Below are 19,784 nucleotides of genomic sequence, written 5' to 3'. Positions count from 1 at the left end.
CTAAGGTTTTGATCAGTAACCGTAGTTTGCCATGGGGTACTGTCGATTTAGGGCCAGATAGCACTGCTTTGTGCTATTGGCCTAATTCTTCCCTGCATGCATTGTTTGTAGTTTTCCCCTGGACATGTAGGATAATCTTACAGAACTCTGCATTCAGGGTTTCAATGGGGTGTTTGTCCCATTGGGTGAAATCTTGTTTTGCAAGTGGACCCCACAACTCGCTGCCATTAAGTGCAATTGGTTCAATGACACATTCAATTCGTTTTAGCCACGTTTTTATAGGTATTTCAATTTGAATTTGTTTTTTAATGCCATAGAATGCCCTGCGTGCTTTCTCTTTCAGTTCATTCACTGCCTCATTGATGTGTCCAGTTGAGCTTATTTTTAAACCTAAGTAATTGTAGTGTGTGCAGTACTTTTTGTACCAATTGAAAACTTTGGTCTAATTCCCTGAGATCTTCTCTGGAAAATCATTATTTTTGTCTGGCAGTACTGCTCTAGCAGGTCCAGGCTCTGATGTAGGCCATGCTCTGTGGGTGACAGCAGGCACAGGTCATTTAACCTCTTAATTGTGGAGACACTCTCGGTCTCTCTCTCTGTCGCTTTCTCTCTCTGTCGGTCTCTCTCTCTGTCGGTCTCTCTCTCTTGTCGGTCTCTCTCTCTGTCGGTCTCTGTCTCGCTCTCTTTCTCACTGTCTCTCTTTGTCTCGCACGCTCACTCTCTGTCTGTCTCTTACTCAATTCAATTCAATTTTCAATTCAAAGGGCTTTATTGGCATGGGAAACATATATTTATATTGCCAAAGCAAGTGAAGTAGACAATAAACAAAAAGGAAATAAACAAAGGAAATAAACAATCAGAAATTAACAGTAAACATTACGCTCACAAATGTTTTTAAAAGAATATAGACATTTCAAATGTTAAATTATTGGCTATGTACAGTGTTGTAACAATGTGCAAATAGTTGAAGTACAAAATAAATAAACAAATACATATAGGTTGTATTTACAATGTTGTTTGTGCTCCACTGATTTCTCTCTCTGTCTCTCTCTCTTTGTTTCTCTCTCTTTGTTTCTCTCTCTCTCTCTTTCTTTCTCTCTTTCTTTCTCTCTCGCTCTCTCTCTCTCTCTCTCTCTTTGTCTCTCTCTCTCTCTCTCTCTCTCTCTCTCTCTCTCTCTCTCTCTCTCCCCCCTCTCTCTGTCTTTGTCTCTCTCTCTCTCTGTCTCTCTCTCTCTCTCTGTCTCTGTCTCTCTCTCTCTCTTCTCTGTCTCTGTCTCTGTCTCTGTCTCTGTCTCTGTCTCTCTCTCTCTCTCTCTCTCTCTCTCTCTCTCTCTCTCTCTCTCTCTCTCTCTCGCTGTCTCTGTCTGTCTGTAGGTAATAAAATTAAAGTCAGGAGGTTGTTTTTCCCTTCCTATCTGGGTGAATATTGTTAGCGAGCAATTATAACCCAAGCCTACCTTTTGGATTTCAAAGAGTTTGTTGTGTTATCATGTTATGATTTTGGACTCAATAGTGACTTGGGAGGCTGGGAAAAATCTCCACTTTTCGTTCTGTAAGTATTCAAATGGATGTGTCTTGACGATTCAATTCATGTTTATTTTTGTCCCAGGGAGTTTTTGTTCTTGTCAGTTTTTTTAAATATGTAAATAATAACTTATTTAAGTCATTAAAGTGTGTTTATGCGTCATGTTGGAACACTTTATTATTGGGTTGCATTAATGAGTCCAGTCATCTGGAGAGCCAGGTTTTAATGATCCAGACTTCAGTGGACTGAACAGTAACAGTGCAGCACTGAGGAGAGAGAATGATCTGTATGCTGTTTGATGCTCCTAAAATCTCCCTCTCGAGACTGTATACACTGGCTGCACATATCTAAGCTGACTATTTGCCTGCACCCCTGTGCCAGTACTTGTATACAGCAGATTGTCAATGTGTCCTTCTGTAATGCCCCAATACACTGTTACATTATACATTACAGTGCTACCATGCCAGTAGGTTTTACTGTGTAGTATGTCCCAATCGGCTGTGTTAAGTCTGTGTAGTAGCTGGTCTGAGGTCAGTGAGGAGGTGGATTAGCGAGGACAGGCTCCTCTGCTCTCTCTCTGTTTGCCCAGTGACAAGAATGAGTCCCTCTGCGCTGGGATCTGCACTGCAGTAACTCTGGCTGCTGCTGCACTGGCCACTGTGTTTGTCTTTGTACAAACTGAGAGGTACCGGTGGCTGTGTGTGTACACCACTGGGGCCGAGCTCCCTGCCATCCAGGACCTCTATACCAGGCGGTGTCAGAGGAAGGCCCTAAAAATTGTCAAAGACTCCAGCCACCCAATTCATAGACTGTTCTCTCTGCCACCGCATGGCAAGCGGTACCAATGCACCAAGTCTGGAACCAACAGGACCCTGAACAGCTTCTACCATCAAGCCATAAGACTGCTAAATAGATAATTAAATAGTTAACCAAATAGCTACCCGGACTATCTGCATTGACCCTTTTTGCACAAGTTCTTTTGACTCATCACATGTGCTGCTACTACTGTCTATTATCTGTCACTTTACCCCTACCTATATGTACACATCTACCTCATTTACCTCGTAACCCTGCACATCGACTTGGTACTGGTACCCCGTGTATTAAGCCAAGTTTTTGTTACTCATTGTGTATTTATTATTACTTTTATTATTACGTGTTAAACTTTTATATTATTTCTCTATTTTATTTATCTCTGCATTGTTGGGAAGGGCCCGTAACTAAGCATTTCACTGTTAGTCTACACCTGTTGTTTACGAAGCATGTGACAAATAAAATGTATTTTATTGGTGTGTGTGCGTGTGGGAGGTGTGTTTGTGTAGTCGTAAGCATGTGTGAGTGAGAGATACTGAGACAAATTGGTACATGCAGTAAAAGCGAGCACATGAGATATTGTTGTGGCAAATCTGATTGCTGTCATGAACGGTGGGAATTTAATCTTGCTACCAGTGTCAGTTTGTTCCCCGGAGCAAAACAATCTAGTCGATGGGAAGAATATCACCCATGTATCAGGAAGGCAGCATAGATACCCACTGCCACCGTAGCCAGCCAGCCTGCCTGTGACTGAATGGAGATGGATGGGAAGGAAATACTCATTTCAAGCCTCTTGTCACAGCATGTAATCACCTGCTGCAGAACACTGACTGACTTTGATTAATTGGTCTAGTGGTTTCCAATTTGCTCATATTACAGCGGTGAGCAGCATTGTTGTGTCTAAAAGTGCTTACAAAGCTTCCCTGCCTGCTGTCATGCTGCTGGGTTGTTGTAGTTGATGTTTGGGGACTTGTTGCTAATGCTAGTACTCCCATATGTCTACTGGGGAGGAGGAGGGGGGGGGGGGGTAGTATGGGGCTGTAGGTCACCTCCTCCTCCCCAGTAGACAGATGGGATACTAAGTGATCTCAGAGACCTGGAGGGGTAATCTGGCCTGGAGCAGACTGACACCCTGGTCTGGTCAGCCTGGTCAGCCTGGTCAGCCTGGTCAGCCCACACAACAGCACCAGTACACCTCTACCTCACTCAGGGGGCTGAAAGACAATACCACCTACTGTGGGTATCATAAGTATTCACCCCCCTTGGATTTTTTCAAATTTTGTTGCGTGACAAAGTGGGATTGAAATGGATTTAGTTGTAGTTTTTGGTCATTGATCTACATAAAATACTCCATAATGTCAAAGTGAAAAGAAAATTCTACAAATGTTAACAAATGTTATAATAACAAAAATATAGTTGCTGCAAAAGTATTCACCCTTTTTGTTTAGGCAAGCCTAAATTAGTTCAGGAGTAAAATGAGTCTTAAAGGTACAATCGGCAGTTGCTTCATCCATTTTTGGACTTCTGAAGAATATAACTTATAAATGCCTCATGAGCTTAGTTCAACTGTCATACCCCATCAGAACCCAAAATATAAGCTTGTTTTACTCAAATGTTTGTAAACAATGTAAATGTAAACAAACACTGTATAGCCTCAAAACATGGTTAAAACTATCATTTTGATATTATGGATGGCCAGTCCTTCCATCCATAGCTCTGTCTATGAATTTGAGAGTGGTTACATTTCTCCAGCCTTATCCCTCAGCGTTTTACTGAAACGGGTGGGGAGAACGCTTTATTGTTTCAACTGCTGATTGCCGCTTTAACAAATTACATAATAAGTGGACGCACTCTGTGTGAAATAATAGGGGTTGACATTATTCTTCTGTCCCCATACATACAACTGTAAGGTCTGTCAGTCAAGTATTGAATTTCAAGCACAGATTAAATTACAAAGACTTTTCAAAAGCTTTTCTAAAGCCTCATGAAGAAGGGCAGTGATTGGTAGATGGGTAACAATAACAAATCAGACATTGAATATCTCTTTAAGCATGGTCAAGTTAATATAATGCTGTGGATGACACAACAAAGATACAGTCGTCCTTCTGAACGGACCTGTAGGACAGGAATGAAACTGCTCAGGGATTTCACCATGAGGCCAGTGGTGATTTTAAAACAGCCATACAGTTCAATGACTGTGATAGGAGATAACTGAGGATGGATCAACAACATTGTAGGTACTCCACAATAATGATCTAAATGACAGTGAAGAGTGAAAATATTCCAAAACATGTATCCTGTGTGTAACAAGGCACTAAAGTTATACTGCAAAAAAAATCATGGCAAATTAATAATATTTTTGGCCTAAATGCAAAACCTTATTGTTTGGGGCAAATCCAACACAATACATCACTAGGCAACTGCCTCCTTATTTTTAAGCATGGTGGTGGCTGCATCATGGTATGGTATGCTTGACACTGGTGAGTTTTTCAGGATAAAAAGAAACGGGATCGAGCTAAGCACAGGCAAAGTCCTAGAGGAAAACCTGCTTCAGTCTTGCCTGACAACGCAAACTGAATTCTTCCTCTGCTCTATGTTCGCTACATACTTCAGTCTGATACTGCCATCGTTGAAGTCGCTTGTGGTGATGTCAAACTGGGGGGTGTTGTACAAAACAAAGTCATCAGCGATCTGAATTTTATTTTATTTACTTATTTATTTTTTGAATTTTACCCCCTTCTCCCCAATTTCATGATATCCAATTGCGATCTTATCTCATCGCTGCAACTCCCCAACAGGCTCGGGAGAGGCGAAGGTCGAGTCTTGCGTCCTCCGAAACATGACCCGCCAAGCTGCTTCTTAACACCTGCTCGCTTAACCTGGAAGCCAGCTGCACCAATGTGTCGTTCAACTGACGACCGAAAACAGCATGCAGGTGCCCGGCCCGCCACAAGGATTCACTAGAGCGTGATGAGCCAAGTAAAGGCCCCCAGCCAAACCCTCCCCTAACCCGTACGGCGCTTGGCCAATTGTGTGCCGCCCTATGGGACTCCCGGTCACGGCCAGTTGTGACACAGCCTGGGATCGAACCCCAGGCTTTAGTGACGCCGCAACACCGCGATGCAGTGCCTTAGACCGCTGCGCCACTCGGGAGGCCGATTGGATAATTTCTAACCAATCAGAGTATCAAAGCCAATGACTAATTTTCAAAATGCTGCTTCCCATGTGTGTTCTGGCTCTGGCACAAACCATCGGTTTCTGGAACCAATCAGAATGGTTAGAATGTGTTTATGTTCTAGAAATCATCAGGGAGGTACTCCGATCCAGACTCATTGTGGAGAACAAACTTAAGGTCCGTGGGCGTGGCATAGCGTTTGGCCAGAGCAAGCTTCAGTCTGCTTTCCACCAGACACTGGGAGAGGAATTTACCTTTCAGCAGGACAATAACCTACAACACAAAGCCAAATCTGCACTGGAGTTGCTTACCAAGAACACAGTGAATGTTCCTGAGTGGCCAAGTTACAGTTTCGACTTAAATCTGTTAGAAAATCTATGGCAAGCCATGATCCCCAACACCTTGACAGAGCTTGAATTTTGAAAAGAATAATGGGCAAATATTGCACAATACTACAGGTAGGCAAAGCTCTTAGGTGTTTCTAACATGTATTGACTCAGGAGGGTGAATACTTACAGTTGAAGTCGGAAGTTTACATACACTTAGGTTGGGGTCATTAAAACTTGTTTTTCAACCACTCCACACATTTCATGTTAACAAACTACAGTTTTGGCAAGTCGGTTAGGACATCTACTTTGTGCATGATACAAGTACTATTTCCAACAATTGTTTACAGACAGATTATTCCACTTATAATTCACTGTATCACAATTTGACAAAAGTTGACTGTGCCTTTAAACAGCTTGGAAAATTCCAGAAGCTGATGTCATGGCTTTAGAAGCTTCTGATAGGCTAATTGACATAATTTGAGTCAATTGGAGGTGTACCTGTGGATGTATTTCAAGGCCTACCTTCAAACTCAGTGCCTCTTTGCTTGACATCATGGGAAAATCAAATGACATCAGCCAAGACATCAGAAAACAAATTGTAGACCTCCACAAGTCTGGTTCATCCTTGGGAGCAATTTCCAAACTCCTGAAGGTACCACGTTCATCTGAAAATAATTCTCTCTACTATTATTCTGACATTTCACATTCTTCAAATAAAGTGGTGATCCTAACTGACCTAAGACAGGGAATTTTTACTAGGATTAAATGTCAGAAATTGTGAAAAACTGAGTTTAAATGTATTTGGCTAAGGTGTATGTAAACTTCCGACTTCAACTGTATCTAATCAAGGTATATTAGTGTTTTATTTTTCATGATTTGTTTTAGTGTTCAAAATTTTCTTCCACTTTGAAATTATAGTATTTTGTGTAGATCAATGACAAAAAACATCAAAATTAAATTAATTTCAATCCCACTTTGTAACGCAACATAATGTGAAAAAATTCAAGTGGGTAATACTTATGATACCCAGTGGCGATACCATACATCAACACTATGACAAAAAAAAAAATTTTTAAACCACATTTACAGGTTGTTGTAATACCAGGTTGTTGTAGTTATTAATACCAGTTGATTGTATCTTATTGGACCAGGTGAGTTGGGGTAGTTTACCAGTAGCATTTCATTTGGTACTACACTACTATGTTTCTTTCATCAAATTGCTCCATATGGAGCGATTTTGCCATGGTCAGTCACATTATGATTTATGACATCCCTTTAGAATCTGGTGCACAGCCCTCATATTCTTTTTACAGCTCCATGACGTTGTAAACCTTGTCTGTAGGTCCCAAGAGGAACTGTACCACTGAATGAAATAGCATATGTCACACATCACCAGCCTCTATAGGCTGGCAGTGGCATGAAGTTGTTGTGTCACAGATACCATTGGTCAACTGGCTGAGCAGAGTAAGTTCCTTAACTTCCTCCAACCCTTAACTAAGAGCCTATAAAGGGATGTTACAGTACAAAGAGCAGTAACCACACCCTTCCCTTACCCTAGCCTGCCTTTCTGCCAAAGTCCAATGGCTTGGTTTGATTCACTAATTGATGATTTAGTGACTGTGGGGAAACAAAAAATGGTCCTTCCAGGAACTCTGGGCAGCTTACTGTAAATGGCAGCATGTATTTTGGGTGCCATTGCTGTTAAGAATTCAGTTGCTCTATTCTCGGGTCTAGGCTGAGGACAGCTGAAAGGGGTTTTCAAAACCTTTTTTATATGTGTGAATGTGAGAGGTCAGATATGCTCTCCATTCACTGCGTTATTACTACTCTCCTCTAGTTGGTTTCTGGACCACATAACAGCCAGCAAAGACCAATGGACACTAGAAATAAAGAGCTATGGACTACAGCCCCTTTAGACTTCTCCCACCTACTTAGGTCCTCCTTAGGAAAGGGGGAAAGCCCCCAAACACAGACAATTCCAGTCCCCCCCACTCGTGCCTGCCTGTGGAGGGGGTGGAGTGGGTGGTGGTGATGACTAAGTCTATCAGTCACCATATGGCCGTGACTAGCCTAATAATCTGGGTTTATGGCTGGGGAGCAGCCCCAGCGTCTGGAGCAGCCCCACTGCAGAGCAATAGAGGGAGAGGGAAGGAGAGATAGACTTATCGAGAGAGGCGTAGAGGGCTCGCCAGAGGAGAGGAAGAGGCAAGCTGGGGAGCGTTGGAGTCAGCCCCATACAATGGCTCAGGGCTGGTTGGTGGTTTGATGGCTGAGAGGAATGGGGTGGTGGTGGCGGCGGAGGAGAAGGAAGAGGCCAGGCACTGCGTCTACCTCACCACCCTGATTGAGCTGTTCATCAGGGACCAGTCCCCTGCCCAGGCTCTGTGCTCCCTGCTGGCCATGTGCTGGTTCTGGCCTGGAGGCTGTGAAGCAGAGGAGAAGGACCTGTTTCTGGGCTCGGCCCTGCTCACCCTCAGACAGCTGCTAAAGGACAAGCTGGCCCAGCTGCTAGATGACATGGCTGGATGCATGGCCTGTGAGAAACCTACGGCCCCCGACCCATGCACTGGACTCCTGGTAACCCACCTCTGCCTTTTCCAGGTGTTTGAGCAGGGTTTATGATAGGCTGCTAGCTACAATATATACTATAGTGTCATATGTTTAATCAGTACAGATTGCAGGTCATTCTAGTAGAGGGATACTGTATCACTGGTGTTCTGTGCTTTACAGTTCTCCAACCTGCCTCTACTGATGATTTATTGAAGTATATAGATTGCATACAGTACATTATTGCATAGCAGCTTCCCACGGGATCAATGGTCAGTTTAATTCACTCTGATATACTACTAGGTCAAGAGGGCATATTTCTTTATTTCTTTATTTGGATCCCCATTAGCTTTAGCAGAAGCAGCAGCTATTTTTCCTGGGGTCCACAAAAAACACAAAGCATGACAAGTAACAAAACACTGATTGATACACTGATAGTCAAGGACAGTCACACACATTTAAAATACAAACAATAATACCAACAATACAACCATAGCGCTAGCATTGGGCTACTGTATCACTCTTCCTCTTCTATCTCAGTATTCATTTGTATCCAGGATAGTCCTACTGGTTGGTCAACCTATCTCTGGTAAATCTTTATTACCAAGTAGGTCAGAGGGAAGGTTGGCTTGGCTGTTACTGTTTTTATGGTTTTGCTTTATATTAGGGACTGTGCCGTTGGTAGCCTGCTAGATGTCCAATCAGATGTTATCAGACATCCTCTGTGGCAGGTTTGTGGCCCAGCAGGAGTGTTTACTATCACCATTCTCTGTTTTATATCAGGTCACCAGGTCATGTGGCTAGCAGGTTTCCCCATCACAGACTGTTCCTTCCTGTGCTTTCAATTTATTGGAACTGGTCTCATGTTGAGGAAAATGGTTCACTACTCTATTACTATGCCTTTCCTCTACTACCATTTTATATCAGTCATATTTGGCAGTTAGGGTTGCTGCTAGCATTTTCCTACTTTGTTGTTCTAGTCGTGGGGATGCAGTATAATACTGTATGTCTCAACCCCCTATGGGGACTCATCAGAATGGATTTTTAATCTGAGGGTGTTTCGTTATTAAAACATTCACTCTGAAGTCTCCTCAGAGACCCGGTGAAATAATATTTGTTTAGAATGAATAATAAAGCGTATAATGGGAATAACAGAGGGGCTAGGGCCCTCCCTCCCTGTTTGATTTATTGAGCCCTAAAAAGCAGATGGCAACGTGACACAATAGGCCTAACCTGAGGGATGAATCTGCCTCTGTCAGAGCCTTACTGTGGTGCGACAGGACACTCTGCTGTGAGCAATGGGCTGAGCCGGCCCGAGGGACACCCCATATTTTATCACCGGCTTTACACTTTAGACTTTCCATTTGGGTTTGTTTATTTTCGTAAAGAGAATGTATTTTGGAGCCTGGAGGATTCTTCTTCTTTGATTTGAAAAGCAGTTCATCTCTTAAAGTAGGCTGAGCCCTTGGCTTTTAATGACTCTGTTTTAATGTCTGGCAGTGAGAGGGGGAGAATGAACAGTATCCGGTTTCACTCAACTGTTTGACAGCTCTTGTTTGTCTTTGGGCTGTGTTTGTTTCTAACCTCACTGTATTTGAATACTATTTGAATAAGATGTCAGTAAAGCCAGGTTGGAGTGTGTTCTGACCTTGGCTTAGGAGACATTTGTTCTGACCTTGGCTTGGAAGACACTTGGATGTTTTTGGCTGCCAGTGTGTGTATGAAGGAGAGGAAGAGCGAAAGAGAGCTGTTGTGGATGACACCTTCCCTGTGGGTGGAAAATACCAGGCTGGTGGTTAATCACCCCATTTGGCGAGCAGGAGTGGTAATCTCTCCACAAATCGCTCCTCTTCACAAACAGCTCCTTCTGACCTCTCCCATGTCAACATGCTTAGGATTTCACATGAACAATACCTAGCCTTTGAGATCACATTGGAGTTTGCAAAAGAGATCATCAAAATATATCCAGTGTTATATCTTTAGTGAAGTTAACCACATACTTTCAGACATTCCGACACCTTTAGACACTCATTTTGGTTGCATTCTCAGAATGCCGTTCACTTCTAGGGGTGGGAAGATAGTTGAATGTAATGTAATATCTTGTTTCTGTACTGAGACCTTAGTAAGGCTAGTTATTTGCGTTGTTATGTGTTGGACTGGTCTGCCCACACAGGCCTGAGCCTCTAGTCAGGTAACCTGACCTGGATTTGGAACTAAATAGTCTCTGTGAGTGTCACTCAACTACAGTAGTAGCCGCTACCAGACTTTGACCTCCCCTTCGGCGAGCGAAGCCTGGAAGCCGAGGCTACTCAGCTAGTGACCTTGGGTAGCTTTGTTTGCAAACACCGGACTCAAATCCCCCTCAACTGTCACACCAGACGCCTCAGTAAGATGTTGTTTTCCATGACGCATAGCTTCTAAACATAGGCTTGGACTCTTTTTCTTCAAAAGCACCCAAAATACTTCATTAGAGGGCCCCTCCTCCCTACAGTGTGTCTGTGTTGTTGTCAGTTTAGATGAATGCCCCCCTCTGCCCCTGAATCCCCCTGGCCTGTTGAACAGATACAGCTATTTCTGACAGTGTCACAGTATATCCAGCAGCCCAGAAGAGTCCTCATTGTATTGATGAATTGAGAGGCTGCATGGCCAGTAACACTGGCAGCCTGGCCTCTGCATTATACTCTCTGGAAGCTGACCAGGGTCATGTGGACCAGCGATGGGGTGGGAGAGAGAGAGAGCAAGGGAGGAATGCCCCTCCGTTTGCACTGTCCGCTCGGTCAGGCCGTCCACTCCGATTGATATGCAGATTGGTGCGGGCAGCAGCAGCAGTTTTTAGTCAAATGCCTACGCTCTCAGAACCTCTAGGTTCAGGATTAATAGCTAGATCCCATCAAATGGCCCCTGGTCCCTGGAGGGAGAGGTAATCTGTAGAGTGAGGCTTCTCCAGGCCTGGAGGAAGAGGAGGAAGAGAAGGAGGGGGTGACAGACAGGGAGGTTCAGCCACTAATGAGGAAGAGGAGGAGGGGGGGAATACTGAACGTGAAGAGGCAGAGAGTCTGAGCAGAGAGAGAAGGGAAGTGAGAAGGCCACAGGATCTGATTAGAACTATCAAGTACTGTCCAGTCAGCACCAACTAAGTGTGGTTTATCGGTCAGACCCAGTCCAGCCGTGATGCCAGCGTCCAGGCCAGGTAGGCTGCATAGGAAGGGCTGTAACCTGGCCCGTAGGACCCAGAGACAGGCCACAGCAGCCTGGAGGCTCCTCTACAGACTGCTCTTCATGGTGAGTAGGACAGAGAGGGATTGAGATCGAGAGGATTGATGATGGCCGTGGGAGTAGAGTTGACCGTTTAAAGAGGGAAGGACAGCGGTAGTGGGTATATGGGGTTCTTGTGTGGCAATGGCTATCAACCTCTATGGCTCAACATGTTTTAGGGCTGTAGGGGTTGTGACAGATGTTGAAACTATTCCTCATGGTGAGAGGGAGAGAAAGATGTCTGGCTTTACAACAGGGAGAGGAGATTGGTTGATAGTGCCGAGTTCCGAGTGAGGTGTCCAATTTGGGCTAATTGACCGGATAGGATTCAGCTCATTCTACCTAGCATTCCCACAGGCTTCATGGTTGTTCAATCAGAAAAACCCAGACAGTTCTTGGTTTAGTTCTGGGTTAACCGAGGGATGGAGAATTGAGACTAGCGCTGTCAGATGTGCTTGTCCTTTCTGCGGCTGCAGCCCTGTCTCCTGCTTTCCGCTCCCCCTCTCCTGCCTCCACGGCTCCCGAGCCGGCTTTGCAGGTCTTAATTGGATATTTGGGTTAGTCGTCAGGCGTTCGGCGTTCGGCTCAGACTGTGTTGTTGGGATTGTTGTGTGAGACAGAGACTTCTGAGTCATGTCTATGTCTCTCTCTCTCTCTCTCTCTCTTTTCCCCTAGTCACGCTCTTACAGGTCGCTCTTATTAAGAGCTGATGAAAAGTAATGCTGCGAGACAGGGAGAATCCCTGTGTGTGTGTGTGTGTGTGTGTGTGTGTGTGTGTGTGTGTGTGTGTGTGTGTGTGTGTGTGTGTGTGTGTGTGTGTGTGTGTGTGTGTGTGTGTGTGTGTGTGTGTGTGTGTGTGTGTGTGTGTGTGTGTGTGTGTGTGTGTGTGTGTGTGTGTGTGTGTGTGTGTGTGTGTGTGTGTGGTTTCTCCAGATCCTCTGTAGGCCCCCCAGTGACTGCAGCAGCAGAAACAAACGGCAGGCGAGAGCCCCACACAATTACTGCTATCTGTCTGTGTGAGGCAGGTTTGCCTCTGAACTGCTGCAGGGTATTTGAATAATATGTCAACATGATATTCTTCAACCCTTTTTCCTCCTTGAGCTGGTCTCCCAGCCTTTCAGCTGCAATATGGAGGAGCTTTGGTCTGTGTTAGTGTGTGGGTGAAACATATCCACTACATTCAGTGTGTGTGCCTGTGTGGGTGGATGCCGATGCTCGCCTGCATGTCTGAGTCTGTTATTTTGTGTATCTACAGCAGTATAGAATCCAGTCAATGTGATGCTCTCCTCTCAGTAGCGCAGTGGGACAGCTTAGTCTCAGTGTAATTATCATTGCTCACGCAGAGACCCAGAGCTGCTGGCTGGGTGGTCCTGTCTAGAGGCCAGCCTACCCCAGGCCTGAATCCTCTTCCCCTCAGTGGGGCCCTGAGCCACCAGCCCCCTAATCCCAGCCCCGTGCCATAGCTATACTTCTCCCACAGTGCTGCCCAGTGACTTCTCTGTCCTCTCTACAGATTAGTATTGAAGCTGCTTTGGCAACCTGTCTCCTGAGTGGTCATGCTATAATTAGCTAACCGATGAGCTGCTGGCTTAATAGAGGACTTGATTTGTCCCCTGTCTCTGTGGGTGACTCAGTCAGGCTTTAGACACTGGCTGGGTCCTGCTGGGTTGTTTTACAGTGTATTGATTTGTATGGTGTGTGTGTGTGTGAATGTGTGTATGTATGTGTGCGCTGTGCAATATTTATGGTGACAAGCAGGGTATATTTTATGAGACTTGCTTTTTTTGTGTAACGATCAGCGTTTCTCTCCCTCAAATACACACGTTCTCTCTCTCTCATGTACGCACACACACACACAAACACACACACACACACACACACACACACACACACCTGTCAGTACTGGCACTGTAGAGATACTAGAACTATAGGAGCCAATCACAGCCCTGAGCCGATCACACAGCTATGACTGTGTGATACTGAATACTGGTTAAGTTGCGCTCTAAGCTGTGGTTTAGTTTTGTGTGCTTTGTACTGTATGACAGCTTCTTATGGTGATTGATGGGGATATTGTTTTTGATTGACATACAGTGCATTCGGAAAGTATTCAGACCCCTTGACTTTTTCCACATTTTGTTACGTTACAGCTTTATTCTAAAATCAATAAAAAAAACAAATCATCGTCAATCTATACACAATAGCACATAATGAAAAAGCAAAAACAGGTTTTTAGAAATTTTTGCACATTTATAAAAAAATAAATTAAATAAATACCTTATTTACATAAGTATTCAGACCCTTTGCAATGAGACTCGAAATTGAGCTCAGGTGCATCCTGTTTCATTGATCATCCTTGAGATGTTTCTACAACTTGATTGGAGTCCACCTGTGGTAAATTCAATTGATTGGACATGATTTGGAAAGGCACACACCTGTCTATATAAGGTCCCACAGTTGACAGTGCATGTCAGAGCAAAAACCAAGCCACGAGGTCGAAGGAATTGTCCGTAGAGCTCCAAGACAGGATTGTGTCGAGGCACAGATCTGGGGAAGTGTACCAAAAATTTCTGCAGTATTGAAGATCCCCAAGAACACAGTGGCCTCCATCATTCTTAAATGGAAGAAGTTTGGAAACACCAAGACTCTTCCTAGAGCTGGCCGCCCGGCCAAACTGAGCAATCGGGGGAGAAGGGCCTTGGTCAGGGAGGTGACCAAGAACCCGATGGTCACTCTGACAGAGATCCAGAGTTCCTCTGTGGAGATTGGAGAACCTTCCAGAAGGACACCCATCTCTGCAGCACTCCAACTCCTCAGTAAAGGTCACATGACAGCCCGCGTGGAGTTTGCCAAAAGGCCCCTAAAGACTCTCAGACCATGAGAAACAAGATTCTCTGGTCTGATGAAACCAAGATTGAACTCTTTGGCCTGAATGCTAAGCGTCACGTCTGGAGGAAACCTGGCACCATCCCTACGGTGAAGCATGATGGTGGCAGCATCATGCTGTGGGGATGTTTTTCAGCGGCAGGGACTGGGAGACTAGTCAGGATCGAGGGAAAGATGAACGGAGCAAAGTACAGAGAGATCCTTGATGAAAACCTGCTCCATAGCACTCAGGACCTCAGACTGGGGCGAAGGTTCACCTTCCAACAGGACAACGACCCTAAGCACACAGCCAAGACAACGCAGGAGTGGCTTCAGGACAAGTCTCTGAATGTCCTTGAGTGGCCCAGCCAGAGCCTGGACTTGAACCCGATCTAACATCTCTGGAGAGACCAGAAAATAGCTGTGCAGCGACGCTCCCCATCCAACCTGACAGAGCTTAATAGGATCTGCAGAGGAGAATGGGAGAAACTCCCCAAATACAGGTGTGCCATGCTTGTAGCGTCATACCCAAGAAGACTCGACGCTGTAATCGCTGCCAAAGGTGCTTCAACAAAGTACTGAGTTTGTAAAAATATTCTACAAACCTGTTTTTGCATTGTCATTATGGGGTATTGTGTGTAGATTGATGACGGGGAAAAACACTATTTAATCCATTTTAGAATAAGGCTGTAACGTAACAAAATGTGGAAAAAGTCAAGGGGTCTGAATACTTTCCGAATGCACTGTAGATCTATCTGGTAAGATAACCAAGATAAAAGTCCTTGTGATCCTAGTAAGCTTTGTGTACATGTTACTTTACTCCTGTGGTCCCTAACCTGTCTCTCTCTATCGCCCCCGGTAGAGCGTGGAGACGGTGTGCACGCTGTACCACACCTTCCAAGAGGGCTCCGGGGGCCTGATGGAGGGCCACAAAGACCCCCCGCACCCAGGGGCCGAGCCCACGTTGCTCAGACCCTGCCCCCGACATATGAGCGCCACCGAGAGGCTCCGCAAGGTCATCCAGGAGCTGGTGGACACAGAGAAGTCCTATGTCAAGGTAATGATTTGTTATCTTAATATTATGTTTGTTCAAGATAATGGCAGATTTCCATGAAACAGTCAATTCAGTTGAGCCAGGTTGAGGAGATCGAAAAGGAAAGGAAAGCCACTGAATAGTCCCAAGACACGGTCTGTGTGGCCCTACCTACCTACCTACCGCAGAGCTGTAGCCTGCATCATTGTTTATACTCTACAGTACACAGGCTCATCATTCAGAGGCCCTGTACAGCTCAAGTTTCTGTCACACCCCTTTTCTCAGAGCACATTAAAGAGCTCCTTTCATGATCTCCACCTCGTCTCTTAATGCCTGTCAGCCCTCTCTGTCTCTCTCTCTCTCTCCATCTCTCTCTCTCCGGGCGGCGGTGGGTGGGTGATTTATAAGAGGGGAGGAGAACGCCTTCCCAGCGTCCTCTGCAGCGGCTGTAACCATTTGTCTGTGATGTGCTGCGTTGGCTGTGCGGCGGGGGCCGTAAATCAGCCTAATAGGAATATCACCAGTGAAGCCCTGACGGGCCGCAGCCACATTAAAACACAGGGAGGGAGAAAGGAAGAGGAGGAGAGAAAAGAAGAAGAGGAGGAGAGAATGAAAGGGAAAGATAACGGATCACTTTTGAGTAACTGTTGATACTGATACCAGCCCTGTGATGCAGTGGTGGTGTTGTTGGATTCCCTATCACTAACCCAGCTCATGTCTTTTTCTTATTTTTGTCTGTATATCTGTCTTTCCTTCCTCCAGGACCTGAGTTGCCTGTTTGAGATCTACCTGAAGCCCCTGCAGAACGAGACCTTCCTAACCCTGGACGAGGTAGAGGAGGGAGCCCTGGGATGAGGGAGGGAAGGTGTTTGGTGGGATGGGTGGAGTTGAGGTTTGTGGGATGGGAGGGGGGGGGGCGGGTGGTTGGTGGGATGGGAGGGGGGGGGGGGAGGAGGGGTTGGTGCAACGGGAGAGGGGGTTTGGGTGGAGGAGGGGGGGGGTTGGTGGGATTGGTGGAGGGTTGGGGGATGGGAGGGGGGTTGGTGGGATGGGTGGAGGGGTGGATGGGGGATGGAAGGGGGACCTCAGTCTCAGGACGACGCTCTCACAGGAGAGATCCATCGATACACACTGAGCAGTGGGGCTGATTAAACCACCATTAACGGACACTCAGACGTGTCTAGGCACACAGCGGACAAGAGAGCAAGACACTCTGAACACCTTTTAATGTTGGTGTGGGAGAGCGAGAGGGTGTGGGAAGGTGAGCGCGAGAGACTGTGAGATTATGCTATTTGTCCCTAAACAGAGAGTACACAGTGGCAGAATACCTGAACACTGTGACTGACCCAAAATTAAGGAAAGCTTTGACTATGTACAGACTCAGTGAGCATGGCCTTGCTATTTATTTTTTAAGAGGTGTAGACAAGCTGAATGTACCGAGCTGTCTGTTTGGAATGCTGGCACACAGCTCGGACACCCATGCATACCCCACGAGACATGCCACCAGAGGTCTCTTCACTGTCTCCAAGTCCAGAACAGACTATGGGAAACGCAGAGTACTACATAGAGCCATGACTACATGGAACTCTATTCCACATCATGTAACTCAGTCAAGCAGTAAAATCAGATTTAAAAAACAGATAAAACTACACATTATGGAACAGCGCGGACTGTGAAGAGATACAGTGAGGGAAAAAAGTATTTGATCCCCTGCTGATTTTGTACGTTTGCCCACTGACAAAGACATGATCAGTCTATAATTTTAATGATAGGTTTATTTGAACAGTGATAGACAGAATAACATAAAAAAAATCCAGAAAAACGCATGTCAAAAATGTAATAAATTGATTTGCATTTTAATGAGGGAAATAAGTATTTGACCCCTCTGCAAAACACGACTTAGTACTTGGTGGCAAAACCCTTGTTGGCAATCACAGAGGTCAGACGTTTCTTGTAGTTGGCCACCAGGTTTGCACACATCTCAGGAGGGATTTTGTCCCACTCCTCTTTGCAGATCTTCTCCAAGTCATTAAGGTTTCGAGGCTGACGTTTGGCAACTCGAACCTTCAGCTCCCTCCACAGATTTTCTATAGGATTAAGGTCTGGAGACTGGCTAGGCCACTCCAGGACCTTAATGTGCTTTTTCTTGAGCCACTCCTTTGTTGCCTTGGCCGTGTGTTTTGGGTCATTGTCATGCTGGAATACCCATCTACGACCCATTTTCAATGCCCTGGCTGAGGGAAGGAGGTTCTCACCCAAGATTTGACGGTACATGGCCCCATCCATCATCCCTTTGATGTGGTGACGTTTTCCTGTCCCCTTAGCAGAAAAACACCCCCAAAGCATAATGTTTCCACCTCCATGTTTGACAGTGGGGATGGTGTTCTTGGGGTCATAGGCAGCATTCCTCCTCCTCCAAACACGGCGAGTTGAGTTGATGCCAAAGAGCTCGATTTTGGTCTCATCTGACCACAACACTTTCACCCAGTTCTCCTCTGAATCATTCAGATGTTCATTGGCAAACATCAGACGGGCCTGTATATGTGCTTTCTTGAGCAGGGGGACCTTGCGGGCACTGCAGGATTTCAGTCCTTCACGGCGTAGTGTGTTACCAATTGTTTTCTTGGTGACTATGGTCCCAGCTGCCTTGAGATCATTGACAAGATCCTCCCGTGTAGTTCTGGGCTGATTCCTCACCGTTCTCATGATCATTGCAACTCCACGAGGTGAGATCTTGCATGGAGTCCCAGGCCGAGGGAGATTGACAGTTATTTTGTGTTTCTTCCATTTGCGAATAATCGCACCAACTGTTGTCACCTTCTCACCAAGCTGCTTGGCGATGGTCTTGTAGCCCATTCCAGCCTTGTGTAGGTCTACAATCTTGTCCCTGACATCCTTGGAGAGCTCTTTGGTCTTGGCCATGGTGGAGAGTTTGGAATCTGATTGATTGATTGCTTCTGTGGACAGGTGTCTTTTATACAGGTAACAAACTGAGATTGGAGCACTCCCTTTAAGAGTGTGCTCCTAATCTCAGCTCATTACCTGTATAAAAGACACCTGGGAGCCAGAAATCTTTCTGATTGAGAGGGGGTCAAATACTTATTTCCCTCATTAAAATGCAAATCAATTTATAACATTTTTGACAAGCGTTTTTCTGGATTTTGTTGTTGTTATTCTGTCTCTCGCTGTTCAAATAAACCTACCATTAAAATTATAGACTGATCATTTCTTTGTCAGTGGGCAAACGTACAAAATCAGCAGGGGATCAAATACTTTTTTCCCTCACTGTACACACACACACACACACACACACACACACACACACACACAGGCACACACACAGCAGGCACGCAAACACATGCTAACACACGCACTCTACACACACACATTTTAATATTGTTATTTTGCTGTATTTTAGATTTTGTATTGTAAATATGTTATGGTAGAGTAGTGTGTAATAAGGTGTTGTGATATGTATTGTTTTATTGTATGTAAATTGTGGTTGGACCCCAGGAAGAGTAGCTGCTGCCTTGGCAGCCGCTAATGGGGAACCGTAATAAATACAAAAACAAATACAAATTGAGAGAGGCCGCCGTAGGCAGACCTGGCTCTCAAGGGAAGACATGCTATGTCCACACTGCCCACAAAATGAGGTGGAAACTAAGCTGTACTTCCTAACCTCCTGCCAAATGTATGACCATATTAGAGACACATATTTCCCTCAGATTCTCAAAGAATTCGAAAACAAATACAATTTTGATAAACTCCCATATCTATTGCGTGAAATACCACAGTGTGCAATCACAGCAGCAAGATTTGTGACCTGTTGCCACAAGAAAAGGGCAACCAGTGAAGAACAAACACCATCGTAAATACAACCCATATGTATGTTTATTTATTTTCCCTTTTGTACTTTTGCACATCATTATAATACTGTACGTAGCCATAATATGACATTTGAAATGTGTCTATTCCTTTGAAACTTGTGAGTGTACTGTTTACTTTTAATTTTTTATTGATTGTTTCACTTTTATTAATTATCTATTTCACTTGCTTTGGCAATGTAAACAAATGTTTCCCATTCCCTTTGAATTGAATTGATAGGAAGAGAGAGAGGCTTTTCCTAAGTGCCTCTCACCTGAGACATCAGAGGGGGATGTTAACGAGTGACTGACTGCTGTAAAGAGATAGCTATCTCTGTCTCTGACTGAACGCTTTAAAGAGATGGCTATCTTTGTCTCTGAC

At 45.0% G+C, this 19,784-nt stretch overlaps 1 protein-coding gene across 1 annotated transcript in view; it reads left to right on the top strand.

The window, feature by feature from the left end:
- LOC311145580 (rho guanine nucleotide exchange factor TIAM2-like) overlaps positions 1-19,784 on the top strand; it is a 100,498-nt gene that overhangs the window by 71,988 nt on the left and 8,726 nt on the right. The window contains exons 16-17 of the mRNA XM_084181854.1: positions 15,369-15,563; positions 16,302-16,370. Coding sequence (XP_084037980.1) covers positions 15,369-15,563; positions 16,302-16,370 — 264 coding nt within the window. The remainder of the gene's footprint in view (positions 1-15,368; positions 15,564-16,301; positions 16,371-19,784) is intronic.

The sequence above is a fragment of the Coregonus lavaretus genome (genome assembly GCF_964263955.1).
Source record: "Coregonus lavaretus genome assembly, chromosome: 18".
NCBI lineage: Eukaryota > Metazoa > Chordata > Actinopteri > Salmoniformes > Salmonidae > Coregonus > Coregonus lavaretus.
This window is presented reverse-complemented; position numbering and strand designations above follow the sequence as displayed.